This window comes from Nerophis ophidion, linkage group LG06 (assembly GCF_033978795.1).
Source record: "Nerophis ophidion isolate RoL-2023_Sa linkage group LG06, RoL_Noph_v1.0, whole genome shotgun sequence".
NCBI lineage: Eukaryota > Metazoa > Chordata > Actinopteri > Syngnathiformes > Syngnathidae > Nerophis > Nerophis ophidion.
The window spans coordinates 1,143,409-1,158,180 of NC_084616.1; the positions used below are offsets into that span (position 1 = coordinate 1,143,409).

Consider the following 14,772-nt stretch of genomic DNA (forward strand, 5'->3'; position numbering starts at 1 on the left):
AAAGTTCTATTTTGGTTTCATCTGACCACATTACATTCTCCCAATCCTCTGCTGTATCATCCATGTATCCATTTTGGTATAAACTCGACTGGTCGTGTTTGGAGGAAGAAGAATACTGAGTTGCATCCCAAGAACACCATACCTACTGTGAAGCATGGGGGTGGAAACATCATGCTTTGGGGCTGTTTTTCGTCTAAGGGGACAGGACGATTGATCCGTGTTAAGGAAAGAATGAATGGGGCCATGTATCCTGAGATTTGGAGCCAAAACCTCCTTCCATCAGTGAGAGCTTTGAATGATTGACCAAATACTTATTTTCCACCATAATTTACAAATAAATTCTTTAAAATTCCTACAATGTGAATTCCTGGATTTTTTTTCCACATTCTGTCTCTCACAGTTGAAGTGTACCTATGATGAAAATGACAGACCTCTGTCATCATTTGAAGTGGGAGAACTTGCACAATCGCTGGCTGACTAAATACTTTTTTGCCCCACTGTATATATATTTATATATATGTATATATTAGGGCTGCGAATCTTTGGGTGTCCCACGATTCGATTCAATATCGGTTCTTGGGGTCACGATTCAATAATATATCGTTTTTTTTGATTCAACGCGATTCTCGATTCAAAAACGATATTTTTCCAATTTAAAAGGATTGTGTATTCATTCAATACATAGAATTTCAGCAGGATCTACCCCAGTCTGCTGACATGCTAGCAGAGTTGTAGATTTTTGTAACGTGTGCGTGTGCGTGTGCGTGTGCGTGTGCGTGTGCGTGTGCGTGTGCGTGTGCGTGTGTGTGTGTGTGTGTGTGTGTGTGTGCGTGTGTGTGTGTGTGTGTGTGTGTGTGTGTGTGTGTGTGTGTGTGTGTGTGTGTGTGTCAGGATGGGAGCCCTTCATAGAGCCCTGGCCATGCTCCCTGTCCTGGCAGCAGCAGGCGGCTGGCAGGCTCCACCCTCCACGTTTGAAGATGAGCGTTCGAGCCAAGCAGCGACTTGACATCAACATCACGTCTGTGCTGCTGGGTGAGGAAAAGGAGGAGTGAGTGCAGACTCAATGGCAGCTGCTGGAACCTTCTTTTTGTCTGTTTGCTGGCTGCAGAACAGTACAACACCACCAAGACATCTTGGATGGCAGACTACTGGAAGAAGGACGAGCAGCCCAGTCAGTCCTCACCCACCTTGTCCTGGGTCGGCTCCTCCGTCGACCCGCCCAGCTTCGGACCCAGTGAGTCACAACCCCTTTTATTTTACACCCACTGACCAATCACAGGATGTGGGGGCCATTGTTGGTAGTTTTCACTTTCAAAACCAGTAGGCTACAAATTAAAGATTTTAGAAGATGCTAATTGCGTAGTCATTTGGTGCAATTGCTGAAGAACTCAAATGCTTGCAGTTGGCACACGAGCCAGATAGCAGCAAGTAACAAAACGTATGAGCAAAATTAGCTAAAAAAAGCTTGCATTCTAACAGTCTATGCTAATATGACAAAAATAGCATGTTTACAGTTAGCTGTAGTGAAGTACCAAAAGGATGAGCTAAAATAGTTAGCATGCTAATAGTATATGCCAGTGGTTCTCAAAAGGGGTACTTGAAGGTATGCCAAGGGGTACGGGAGGTTTTAAAGAAATATTCTAAAAATAGCAACAATTCAAAAATCCTTTATAAATATATTTATTGAATAATACTTCAACAAAATATGAATGTAAGTTCATAAACTCTGAAAAGAAATGCAACAATGCAATATTCAGTGTTGACAGCTAGATTTTTTGTGGACATGTTCCATAAATATTGATGTTAAAGATTTATTTTTTGTGAAGAAATGTTTAGAAGTAAGTTGATGAATCCAGATGGATCTCTATTACAATCCCCAAAGAGGGCACTTTAAGTTGATGATTAGATATCTTTATTTATAATTGAATCACTTTTTTATTTTTCAACAAGTTTTTAGTTATTTTTATATCTTTTTTCCCAAATAGTTGAAGAAAGACCACTACAAATGAGCAATATTTTGCACTGTTATACAATTTAATAAATCAGAAACTGATGACATAGTGCTGTATTTTACTTCTTTATCTTTTTTTTCAAACCAACAATGCTTTGCTGTGATTAGGGGGTACTTGAGTTAAAAACATGTTGACAGGGGGTACATCACTGAAAAACGGTTGAGAACCACTATCCATCTTCTTCCGCTTATCCCAGAACCACTAGTCTATGCTAATGTGCCAAAAATAGCATATTTACAGTTAGCTTTAGTGAAATACCAAAACATATGACAGTAAGGTGTATACCTGCAAGATGAGCTAAAATAGCTAACAGTAATATGCTAATATGCCAAAAATAGCAAACTTACAGCTTTAGTAAAATACCAAATTATTTGACACTGAGGTGTGTACCTGAAAATTTAGCAAAAAAAATCTACCCTGCTTTCATTAGCATGCATCAATTATCAAGATGTGACTGATTTAGCAAACCTGCTAAATCATCGAAAATGCTAGCACATGTAACCCGCCTGTTTCACATCCTGTTTTTTCCGTTCCGCCCGGGACTTGAACCTCAGTTGTCCCCGGCATAGGGGGCGAGCGTGCATGCTACCGAGCTAAAAGCCCGAGCTATCAAGCCTGCAGCTAGCACAGTTGTCATGTTGCACATGCTAAGATTACAATGCTAACAATTGTGCCGCTATAGCACACAAGCTAGTCACACATAAGAAGTGTCTTTCATTGGACAATATTAGTTTGATTGATTGATTGAAACTTGTATTAGTAGATTGCACAGTACAGTACATATTATTAGTAGATTGCACAGTACAGTACATATTATTAGTAGATTGCACAGTACAGTACATATTATTAGTAGATTGCACAGTACAGTACATATTATTAGTAGATTGCACAGTACAGTACATATTATTAGTAGATTGCACAGTACAGTACATATTATTAGTAGATTGTACAGTACAGTACATATTATTAGTAGATTGCACAGTACAGTACATATTATTAGTAGATTGCACAGTACAGTACATATTATTAGTAGATTGCACAGTACAGTACATATTATTATCAGATTGCACAGTACAGTACATATTATTAGTAGATTGCACAGTACAGTACATATTATTAGTAGATTGCACAGTACAGTACATATTATTAGTAGATTGCACAGTACAGTACATATTATTAGTAGATTGCACAGTACAGTACATATTCCCTACAATTGACCACTAAATGGTAACACCCCAATAAGTTTTTCAACTTGTTTAAGTCGGGGTCCACCTTCATCAATTCATGGTCTCAAACTATGCATTAGTCAATAGAAAGAAATAGTTATAGTTGCCTATTATTTACACATAGCACGGTTGGTAGAGTGGCCGTGCCAGCAATTTGAGGGTTGCAGGTTCGATTCCCGCTTGTGCCATCCTAGTTACTGCCGTTGTGTCCTTGGGCAAGACACTTCACCCTCTGGCTCCCAGTGCCACCCACACTGCTTTAAAATGTAACTTAGATATTGGGTTTCACTATGTAAAGCGCTTTGAGTCATTTGAGAAAAGCGCTATATAAATATAATTCACTTCACTTCACTTCACACATGCAAAGTCTCCAGGGTGTAAGCATATTAGAAAGTATCCAGTAACTTTGAAGAGCCGATATGGGCATCTAAATCTATATCTACAAACCCTGTTTCCATATGAGTTGGGAAATTGTGTTAGATGTAAATATAAACAGAATACAATGATTAGCAAATCCTTTTCAAGCCATATTCAGTTGAATATGCTACAAAGACAACATATTTCATGTTCAAACTCATAAACTTTATTTTTTTTTTGCAAATAATCGTTAACTTAGAATTTCATGGCTGCAACACATGCCAAAGTAGTTGGGAAAGGGCATGTTCACCACTGTGTTACATCACCTTTTCTTTTAACAACACTCAATAAACGTTTGGGAACTGAGGAAACTAATTTTTGGAACTTTGAAAGTGGAATTCTTTCCCATTCTTGTTTTATGTAGAGCTTCAGTCCTTCAACAGTCCGGGGTCTCCGCTGTCCTATTTTACGCTTCATAATGCGCCACACATTTTCCATGGGAGACATGTCTGGACTGCAGGCGGGCCAGGGAAGTACCCGCACTCTTTTTTTTACGAAGCCACGCTGATGTAACACGTGGCTAGGCATTGTTTTGTTGAAATAAGCAGGGGCGTCCATGATAACGTTGCTTAGATGACAACATAAGTTGCTCCAAAAGCTGTATGTACCTTTCAGCATTAATGGTGCTTCACAGATGTGTAAGTTACCCATGCCTTGGGCACTAATGCACCCCCATACCATCACACATGCTGACTACAACACTTTCACCCTACAACAATCACTAATACACCCCCATACCATCACACATGCTGGCTTTTGAAGTTTGCGCCTATAAAAATCGGAATGGTTATTTTCCTCTTTGTTCCGGAGGACACCACGTCCACAGTTTCCAAATACAATTTGAAATGTGGACTCGTCAGACCACAGAACACTTTTCCACTTTGCATCAGTCCATCTTAGATGATCTTGGGCCCAGCGAAGCCGGCGGCGTTCCTGGGTGTTGTTGATAAATGGCTTTCGCTTTGCATAGTAGAGTTTTAACTTGCACTTGCAGATGTAGCGACCAACTGTAGTTACTGTCAGTGGTTTTATGAAGTGTTCCTGAGCCCATGTGGTGATATCCTTTACACACTGATGTCGGTTTTTGATGCAGTACCGCCTGGGGGATCAAAGGTCCGTAATATCATCGCTTATGTGCAGTGATTTCTCCAGATTCTCTGAACCTTTTGATGATTTTACGGACCGTAGATGGTAAAATCCCTAAATTCCTTGCAATAGCTTGTTGAGAAATGTTGTTCTAAAACTGTTTGACAATTTGCTTACAAAGTGGTGACCCTCACCCCATCCTTGTTTGTGAATTACTTAGCATTTCATGGAAGCTGTTTTTATATCCAATCATGGCACCCACCTGTTCCCAATTAGCCTGCACACCTGTGGGATGTTCCAAATAAGTGTTTGATGAGCATTCCTCAGCTTTATCAGTATTTATTGCCACCTTTCCCAACTTCTTTGTCACGTGTTGCTGGCATCAAATTCTAAAGTTAATAAATATTTTCAAAAAAAAAAATAAAAGTTTATGAGTTTGAACATCAAATATGTTGTCTTTGTAGCATATTCAACTGAATATGGCTTGAAAAGGATTTGCAAATCATTGTATTCTGTTTATATTTACATCTAACACAATTTCCCAACTCATATGGAAACGGGGTTTGTACATCAACTATATGATGTGCCTGAGAAGCTGGACAGGGCAAAAAATAATAAGAAATGAATTTTTAGAAGACAAATAATGTACTGGAATGAGCTGAGGTTCTTTTTGAATACAAATCAAATGATGAGCTTTCAACTAAAAAGGCAGCTGGTGTTGTATCTTGTACAAAAATATATTGTATAGCATGTTTTATTATAAGTGTCATTTGTTTTTGTTCCAGAATGTCATTAAAAACCAAGCACATTCACTTTTTTATTCTATTATTTTTTGAATAAAAGTAGAATAACTAAAAAAAAACATGATAGACTGTGGTTAAAAAAAAAAAAGAGGCAGCTTTGGCACTTACTTTTTCCAGGATGTGAGTTTGGAATGTTCCAGTAATGCAATTTTCTTCTTTTGCAAGATTATTAGGGTTTGTTTTAAGCACTCTGGGAGACAAAAATGTTTGAAATGTTTAAATGTTTGATCTCCCGGTGAAGATGACAAATGGAAATCCATGTAGGAGGCTCAGCCATGAAGGCCTTTAAGAAAAGAAAGAAAGTTTCCAGTAACAAATGTGTCCGCATCTTTCAACTTACTGCGTCATGACTTTAAGTCTAATGAATTTGTTGAAATTTCCCTGCGGCCAAATTAATAAATTCATGACGTCCTGTGGGCCAAATAGCAGACCGCACCCCTGGTATATTGACAAAGAAGACAAAGAAATATTGGCAAAAGGCTGAAAAGACAGTAAGATTGGAGTTGCTTTAAAGAGTCAGCATTCTATTTGAATGTGAACTGTGTTGCATTTCCTCCCAGGTGCTCCTCTCTCTCACCTCAGGACTCGGAGCACTGCCAGCTTGACCGCTTTTGATCAACAAGCTTCAGACTCCCGAGGTACACCAGAGCTCAATCATGCTGCTCCACACTCCTTTATGCGGTCTGATCGAGTTCTCCACCAAGAGTAATGTCAGGTGCAAACACCAAAGAAGAAGCAAATAATCAAACAGAGACAGGATTCAATTTAGCTCATGAGGAGAGCGCGTGGACCTGCAGCCTCGTACAGTGTCAGCCCACGCTCTGAGGAAAAAGTTCCACGTCTCCCCATTTATTTGGGTGTTCCCTTATTGCGTAGCTGAAGCCGCTTCTAGGGGGAGGGGTCACATTATGCAGCAGCCCAGTACTGGGTCATAAACAGGTCAAACAAAATGTGCTTGGAGCGGTGTCGGGTTCACCCCCTCTCTGTTTTTGCACCTTATCTTCTTGGAGACTTCGGGCCCTGGTACGGCTCCCGTGGCTGTCCAAGATTGAAAAACAGACCCTTCTACTTGCTCCTGATGGGTGGTGGTTAGGGCCTGGCATGGCAGCTCCCGCCATCAGTGGAAGTAGTGTCAAAGCGCTTTGAGTACCTTGAAGGTAGAAAAGTGCTATACAAGTATCATTCATAAAGACAATGATGACATTTTTTGTGGTGCCCTTTATTTAGAAAAGTATCGAAATACATTTTGGTAGCGGTACCAACCTATTGGTATCGGGACAACCCTGGGTTGCTACTAAAACTATGTCAATAGCCCAATCAAGTGCTACCTGTTTAATTGTGTTGATTTATTGAGATCATTTGTGTTCCCGTCAGATGTTAAAGTGTCCAAGAAGAGGCAGCCGTTTGTACCTTACGCTCTGTGCAACCACACAGGATGCACCATGTGGTTCGCCACTCTGACTACCACCCCCACCAGGTCAGTCAATGATGACATTATTATTCAATGACTTTCAAAACAGGATACAATTCTACTTAAATGATGTTTGTCCTGATCCTGATCTGATATCGGCAAAAAAAAACAAGCATATTATATGGGCTTGCATATTCTAAATGTGCCCCAAAGAGCACACCATTTCTTTTATTATAGTCAAGTCTTTTACAAAAGGCAGACTATTAGCTAGCAGCTCCACCGCAGCTAAGCAAACAATAACACGCTACACAAGCATATCCAATCTCTTCATGCAGCAATATTGCCGTGTCAAATCTACACACTGGTCTCTATAAACAATAATTATAGTCTCCAAGGGAGAAGCCTATTAGAAAGTATCCAGTAACAAACGTGTCTGCATCATTCAGATTAATTTCATGAACTATGGCGGCCACTAGGTGTCGCTAAAAAAGTAATTAGCACTCCACTTCAACTTAGACTGCATAAGTCCATTCCAATTGGTTGTGTCAGAAAAGAAATGTATGTTCAAATGAATCGCTAACCATTCTTAATTGATTAAAAAAATTGCTGATGAATATATATTTTATTCCAATCAGTCCTGTCCAGCCACTTTTATTAAATATGATTTTATTCAATAAAACCAGTTTCCTGTTAAGTAATATAGAAATGTATCTATTTTATGTAGGGATGTAGTTCATCATAGAACTGGCGCCAATGTTATTAAAAAAGGATTGACTTTGAATCTAGAATCGCTTTTTTGATGGAATCGTTCTCGCCAAGAATTAAAGAGAATCTTGTGGTGCCTCACAGCCCTATTTGTTCTTTTTCAGTATGTTCCCTTCATCAAACGTTTTCTATCATTGCACACATTTGTCTGATTTCATTGTATGTGTCAGGTTTAAGCACCAAACTATCTATTGAACAGAACAAGAAGGAAGGAATCAGGCAGAGACAAGAGTTCAATTTACAGTTGCTCATGAGGAGAACGCATGGAGCTGAACACTCCATTACAGTCTCACCCTAGGCTCTGAGGAACAGCCCACGTGTTCCTCTATTTATTCAGTTTGGGAGTTCCCTAGTTACATGTCTGAGGCTTTCATCCAGCAGTGGACTGACAACGGCTGATGATGATGATGATGATGATGATGATGATCTCCTCATCCCCCGTAATTGTGTCCCGTGAAAAAGCCTCCGACTGGAACTCTCTAACTAAAGTTCCTTGGGTGAATAATGTAAAGTCACTACACCAGTATGTTTTAGTGTTTTCATGGTGAGTTTACTGACAGATATAAGTAAGAACTTTACACTACTTTATATTAGAAATTGTAACAGTGGAGGATGAATGTCACATAACAAGAAGATAGAGAAGAAAAAGAAGAATCTTATGCAATACAGGGTCGGACTACAAAGGCGGACTCGCGTAATTTTTCAGGATTTATTCAGATCCCAAATACAGATCAGCAGGTACCAGAAGGTAAAAAAAGTTGGTTTTGCACAATATTGCGAAATAAAACGGCAGATATGTCTTACCTTATATACACACAGCATAATAATACTCCTATGTTGAAGCACAGTGGCTTCATAGTTCATCAAAGTCATACTTAAACATTTGACAGATTTTTGAGCGCCGTGTGTAATGTTCTATATTTTTAATGGAACATATAAAATGTTGGTGTTGTTTACTTGAGTCATATTACTAGGTACACAAATCTCTTATGTGTGGATGACATCTACTGGTCACACTTATAATTACACCATGTACCAAATAAAATAGCTTTGAGGTCGGTAAGCACAACCAAAATGATTCCGTTCATTAGCTGTACCGGGTTGTAAGGCGCACTGTCGAGTTTTGAGAAAATGAAAGTGTGCCTTATAGTCTGAAAAATATAGTACATATCATTTATACACACGACAACATTGGCCCCCCCAGACACATTTTTTCTCTCAATGTGGCCCCCGAGTCAAGATATTTTCCCAGCTCTGTATTAGACTATCTGGACCTGATCACCTACTTCAGCAGAATGTGCATGCTTGTCTTGCAGAGTGGCGCTCTCTCACAGCAACAGTGCAGACTCCATCGGGGACCTCCACGGGCCCGGCACTGACGACGGCCACAATGTCAGTCAGTGGCGAGAAGTCTTTCCTGGGGAGGAGATTCCTTTTGAGTTTGAAGCACGGGAGAAACTTCGCCACAGGTACAGCTCTCAACTATTTACTGCAGCTGTGTCACATCTCTTTCAGCAAAATCACAACATTTTTGTGTGTGTGTGGGATAGATACAGTGTAACCTCCATTTACAAACTTCATTGGTTCTTTAACAAAGTTTGTAAACTAAAAAGTTTGTCTAGTGAAGCATAGTCCCCCCTAAGACACAATGGACCTCAACAAACACAATGTAAAGTGTTCAAAATATAACAAGAAGGTAGAATCAACTGTCTCTATTAACAAACCAAAACAACAAGGACCAGCTGAACTGTCTGCCACACAGCAGTCCCTATGGTGCCCCTACAAACGGTTAGAAATCACATAAATCCTTAACTTTAACAACCCTATTGTGACAATAATAAATATTTTAACAAGTAAAACCCACTTAGAGGCAGTTAATTAACATTAACAAAGGTCCTCTTGTGAGTTGCACGGAGACATGGTTTGTAAACGGAGACATGGTTTGTAAACGGAGACATGTTTTGTACACGGAAACATGGTTTGTACACAGAGACACTGTTTGTAAACGGAGACATGGTGTGTACACGGAGACATGGTTTGTACACGAGACATGGTGTGTACACGGAGACATGGTGTGTACACGGAGACATGGTGTGTACACGGAGACATGGTGTGTACACGGAGACATGGTGTGTACACGGAGACATGGTGTGTACACGGAGACATGGTGTGTACACGGAGACATGGTGTGTACACGGAGACATGGTGTCTACACGGAGACATGGTGTGTACACGGAGACATGGTGTGTACACGGAGACATGGTGTGTACACGGAGACATGGTTTGTACACGGAGACATGGTGTGTACACGGAGACATGGTGTGTACACGGAGACATGGTGTGTACACGGAGACATGGTGTGTACACAGAGACATGGTGTGTACATAGAGACATGGTTTGTACACGGAGACATGGTGTGTACACGGAGACATGGTGTGTACACGGAGACATGGTGTGTACACGGAGACATGGTGTGTACACAGAGACACTGTTTGTAAATGGAGACATGGTGTGTACACGGAGACATGGTGTGTACACGGAGACATGGTGTGTACACGGAGAGATGGTTTGTACATGGAGACATGGTGTGTACATAGAGACATGGTTTGTACACAGAGACACTGTTTGTAAACGGAGACATGGTGTGTACACGGAGACATGGTGTGTACACGGAGACATGGTGTGTACACGGAGACATGGTGTGTACACGGAGACATGGTGTGTACACGGAGACATGGTGTGTACACGGAGACATGGTGTGTACACGGAGACATGGTGTGTACACGGGGACATGGTGTGTACATGGAGACATGGTTTGTAAACGGAGACATGGTGTGTACACGGAGACATGGTGTGTACACGGAGACATGGTGTGTACACGGAGACATGGTGTGTACACGGAGACATGGTGTGTACACGGAGACATGGTTTGTACACGGAGACATGGTGTGTACACGGAGACATGGTGTGTACACGGAGACATGGTGTGTACACGGGGACATGGTGTGTACATGGAGACATGGTTTGTAAACGGAGACATGGTGTGTACACGGGGACATGGTGTGTACATGGAGACATGGTTTGTAAACGGAGACATGGTGTGTACACGGAGACATGGTTTGCGCGATGTAAAAGTTTGCAAAAAGAGGTGTTCACAAATGGAGGTTCCACTGTACATGATGACCATGTCGTCCTACTGTAAGTCTTATGAATAGAAAGTGACCAGAGGACTGCAGTTCTATCGTCTAGTTCAGGGCTTCGCTAACTTTTTCCCGCCCCAGAAAAATGTCTCTCCAAGTATCACATGATGACCAACTTTAAAATAGACTTAAATATTCATTCAAACAAGGATTTTATTTAATGAGTACATTATGTTTGTGGCCAGTGTGACATGACACAGTTTGAACAGTAACACTGTGTGAATACTTAATAAGTGATTCTTGGGCGCACCCTTAGATGGAGCCAGTGTACCACAGTTAGAGAATCCCAGGTCAGCTGAGGATGGATGAGAATGGATCACTGATGTTTGGTGCAGGCTTCTTCCTGCTGGAAAATGTTGAGTGTATTGACTTGTGAGCTCCCTCTGGTGGATTCATAGTCTTTATTGATTTGTGAGCTCCCTCTGGTGGATTCATAGTCTTTATTGACTTGTGAGCTCCCTCTGGTGGATTCCTAGTCTTTATTGACTTGTGAGCTCCCTCTGGTGGATTCCTAGTCTGTATGGACTTGTGAGCTCCCTCTGGTGGATTCATAGTCTTTATTGACTTGTGAGCTCCCTCTGGTGGATTCCTAGTCTTTATTGACTTGTGAGCTCCCTCTGGTGGATTCATAGTCTTTATTGACTTGTGAGCTCCCTCTGGTGGATTCATAGTCTTTATTGACTTGTGAGCTCCCTCTGGTGGATTCCTAGTCTTTATTGACTTGTGAGCTCCCTCTGGTGGATTCCTAGTCTTTATTGATTTGTGAGCTCCCTCTGGTGGATTCCTAGTCTGTATTGACTTGTGAGCTCCCTCTGGTGGATTCATAGTCTTTATTGACTTGTGAGCGCCCTCTGGTGGATTCATAGTCTTTCTGCTCGCCCTCAAACCATTTTCCTTGGAAGTTAGCAGGAAATAAAGGGAATTCTGCACCATTTCGAGCAGTTAAAGGAGGGAGGATGTCCTGTAGTGTCTTCATCATCGTCAGCAACATTCTGTCCTGCAGGCACACTCACGAGTTGAAGCTGCACCAGCTGCTGGTGCGGGTGTGTGGCTGGGAGCAGGTGAAGCCCGTGTCTGTGGACAAAGTGGGCGTGTTCTTCCGCTACGCAGCTCCAGACAGAAACAATGCATCCAACATTGTAAGATGAACTTACTGCCCAAAATTCATGTTCCATTCCATCTTCATCATGTTTTTTCCCCTCTTACGTTTCAACAGGTGGGCAGTCCTATCAGCAGGACCAACATCATCCACCCACATGTCTATGTAAGTCCTAATGCTAGCATCACATGTCTATGTAAGTCCTAATGCTAGCACCACATGTCTATGTAAGTCCTAATGCTAGCATCACATGTCTATGTAAGTCCTAATGCTAGCACCACATGTCTATGTAAGTCCTAATGCTAGCACCACATGACTATGTAAGTCCTAATGCTAGCACCACATGACTATGTAAGTCCTAATGCTAGCACCACATGACTATGTAAGTCCTAATGCTAGCACCACATGTCTATGTAAGTCCTAATGCTAGCACCACATGACTATGTAAGTCCTAATGCTAGCACCACATGACTATGTAAGTCCTAATGCTAGCACCACATGACTATGTAAGTCCTAATGCTAGCACCACATGACTATGTAAGTCCTAATGCTAGCACCACATGACTATGTAAGTCCTAATGCTAGCACCACATGACTATGTAAGTCCTAATGCTAGCACCACATGACTATGTAAGTCCTAATGCTAGCACCACATGACTATGTAAGTCCTAATGCTAGCACCACATGTCTATGTAAGTCCTAATGCTAGCACCACATGACTATGTAAGTCCTAATGCTAGCACCACATGTAAATGTAAGTCCTAATGCTAGCATCACATGTCTATGTAAGTCCTAATGCTAGCACCACATGTCTATGTAAGTCATAATGCTAGCACCACATGACTATGTAAGTCCTAATGCTAGCACCACATGTAAATGTAAGTCCTAATGCTAGCATCACATGTCTATGTAAGTCCTAATGCTAGCACCACATGTCTGTGTAAGTCCTAATGCTAACACCACATGTCTATGTAAGTCCTAATGCTAGCACCACATGACTATGTAAGTCCTAATGCTAGCACCACATGTAAATGTAAGTCCTAATGCTAGCATCACATGTCTATGTAAGTCCTAATGCTAGCACCACATGTCTATGTAAGTCATAATGCTAGCATCACATGTCTGTGTAAGTCGTAATGCTAGCATCACATGTCTATGTAAGTCCTAATGCTAGCACCACATGTCTATGTAAGTCCTAATGCTAGCACCACATGCCTATGTAAGTCATAATGCTAGCATCACATGTCTGTGTAAGTCGTAATGCTAGCATCACATGTCTATGTAAGTCCTAATGCTAGCATCACATGTCTATGTAAGTCATAATGCTAGCATCACATGTCTGTGTAAGTCGTAATGCTAGCATCACATGTCTATGTAAGTCCTAATGCTAGCATCACATGTCTATGTAAGTCCTAATCCTAGCACCACATGTCTATGTAAGTCCTAATGCTAGCATCACATGTCTATGTAAGTCTTAATGCTAGCACCACATGTCTATGTAAGTCCTAATGCTAGCACCACATGTCTATGTAAGTCCTAATGCTAGCACCACATGTCTATGTAAGTCCTAATGCTAGCACCACATGTCTATGTAAGTCCTAATGCTAGCACCACATGACTATGTAAGTCCTAATGCTAGCACCACATGTCTATGTAAGTCCTAATGCTAGCACCACATGTCTGTGTAAGTCCTAATGCTAGCACCACATGTCTGTGTAAGTCCTAATGCTAGCACCACATGTGTATGTAAGTCCTAATGCTAGCACCACATGTCTATGTAAGTCCTAATGCTAGCACCACATGTCTATGTAAGTCCTAATGCTAGCACCACATGTCTGTGTAAGTCGTAATGCTAGCACCACATGTCTATGTAAGTCCGAATGCTAGCACCACATGTCTATGTAAGTCCTAATGCTAGCATCACATGTCTATGTAAGTCCTAATGCTAGCATCACATGTCTATGTAAGTCCTAATGCTAGCATCACATATCTATGTAAGTCCTAATGCTAGCACCACATGTCTATGTAAGTCCTAATGCTAGCATCACATATCTATGTAAGTCCTAATGCTAGCACCACATGTCTATGTAAGTCCTAATGCTAGCATCACATGTCTATGAAAGTCCTAATGCTAGCATCACATGTCTATGTAAGTCCTAATGCTAGCATCACATGTCTATGTAAGTCCTAATGCTAGCATCACATGTCTATGTAAGTCCGAATGCTAGCACCACATATCTATGTGAGTCCTAATGCTAGGATCACATGTCTGTGTAAGTCTTAATGCTAGCATCACATGGCTATATAAGTCCTAATGCTAGCACCACATGTCTATGTAAGTCCTAATGCTAGCACAACATTACTTGTTAAGTCCTAATGCTAGCACCACATTATCTATGTAAGTCCTAATGCTAACACCACATGTGTATGTAAGTCCTAATGCTAGCACCACATGTCTATGTAAGTCCTAATGCTAGCACCACATGACTATGTAAGTTATAATGCTAGCACCACATATATATGTAAGTCCTAATGCTAGCATCACATGTCTATGTAAGTCCTAATGCTAGCACCACGTCTATGTAAGTCCTAATGCTAGCACCACATGTCTATGTAAGTCCTAATGCTAGCACCACATTACTTGTTAAGTCCTAATGCTAGCACCACATTATCTATGTAAGTCCTAATGCTAGCACCACATGTGTATGTAAGTCCTAATGCTAGCACCACATGTCTATGTAAGTCCTAATGCT

General features: G+C 41.0%; 1 protein-coding gene across 1 annotated transcript in view; it reads left to right on the plus strand.

The window, feature by feature from the left end:
* Positions 1-14,772, plus strand: part of LOC133553969 (intermembrane lipid transfer protein VPS13D-like) — a 172,781-nt gene that overhangs the window by 56,131 nt on the left and 101,878 nt on the right. The window contains exons 15-21 of the mRNA XM_061902291.1: positions 892-1,032; positions 1,109-1,234; positions 6,105-6,182; positions 6,919-7,021; positions 9,037-9,189; positions 11,924-12,059; positions 12,137-12,184. Coding sequence (XP_061758275.1) covers positions 892-1,032; positions 1,109-1,234; positions 6,105-6,182; positions 6,919-7,021; positions 9,037-9,189; positions 11,924-12,059; positions 12,137-12,184 — 785 coding nt within the window. The remainder of the gene's footprint in view (positions 1-891; positions 1,033-1,108; positions 1,235-6,104; positions 6,183-6,918; positions 7,022-9,036; positions 9,190-11,923; positions 12,060-12,136; positions 12,185-14,772) is intronic.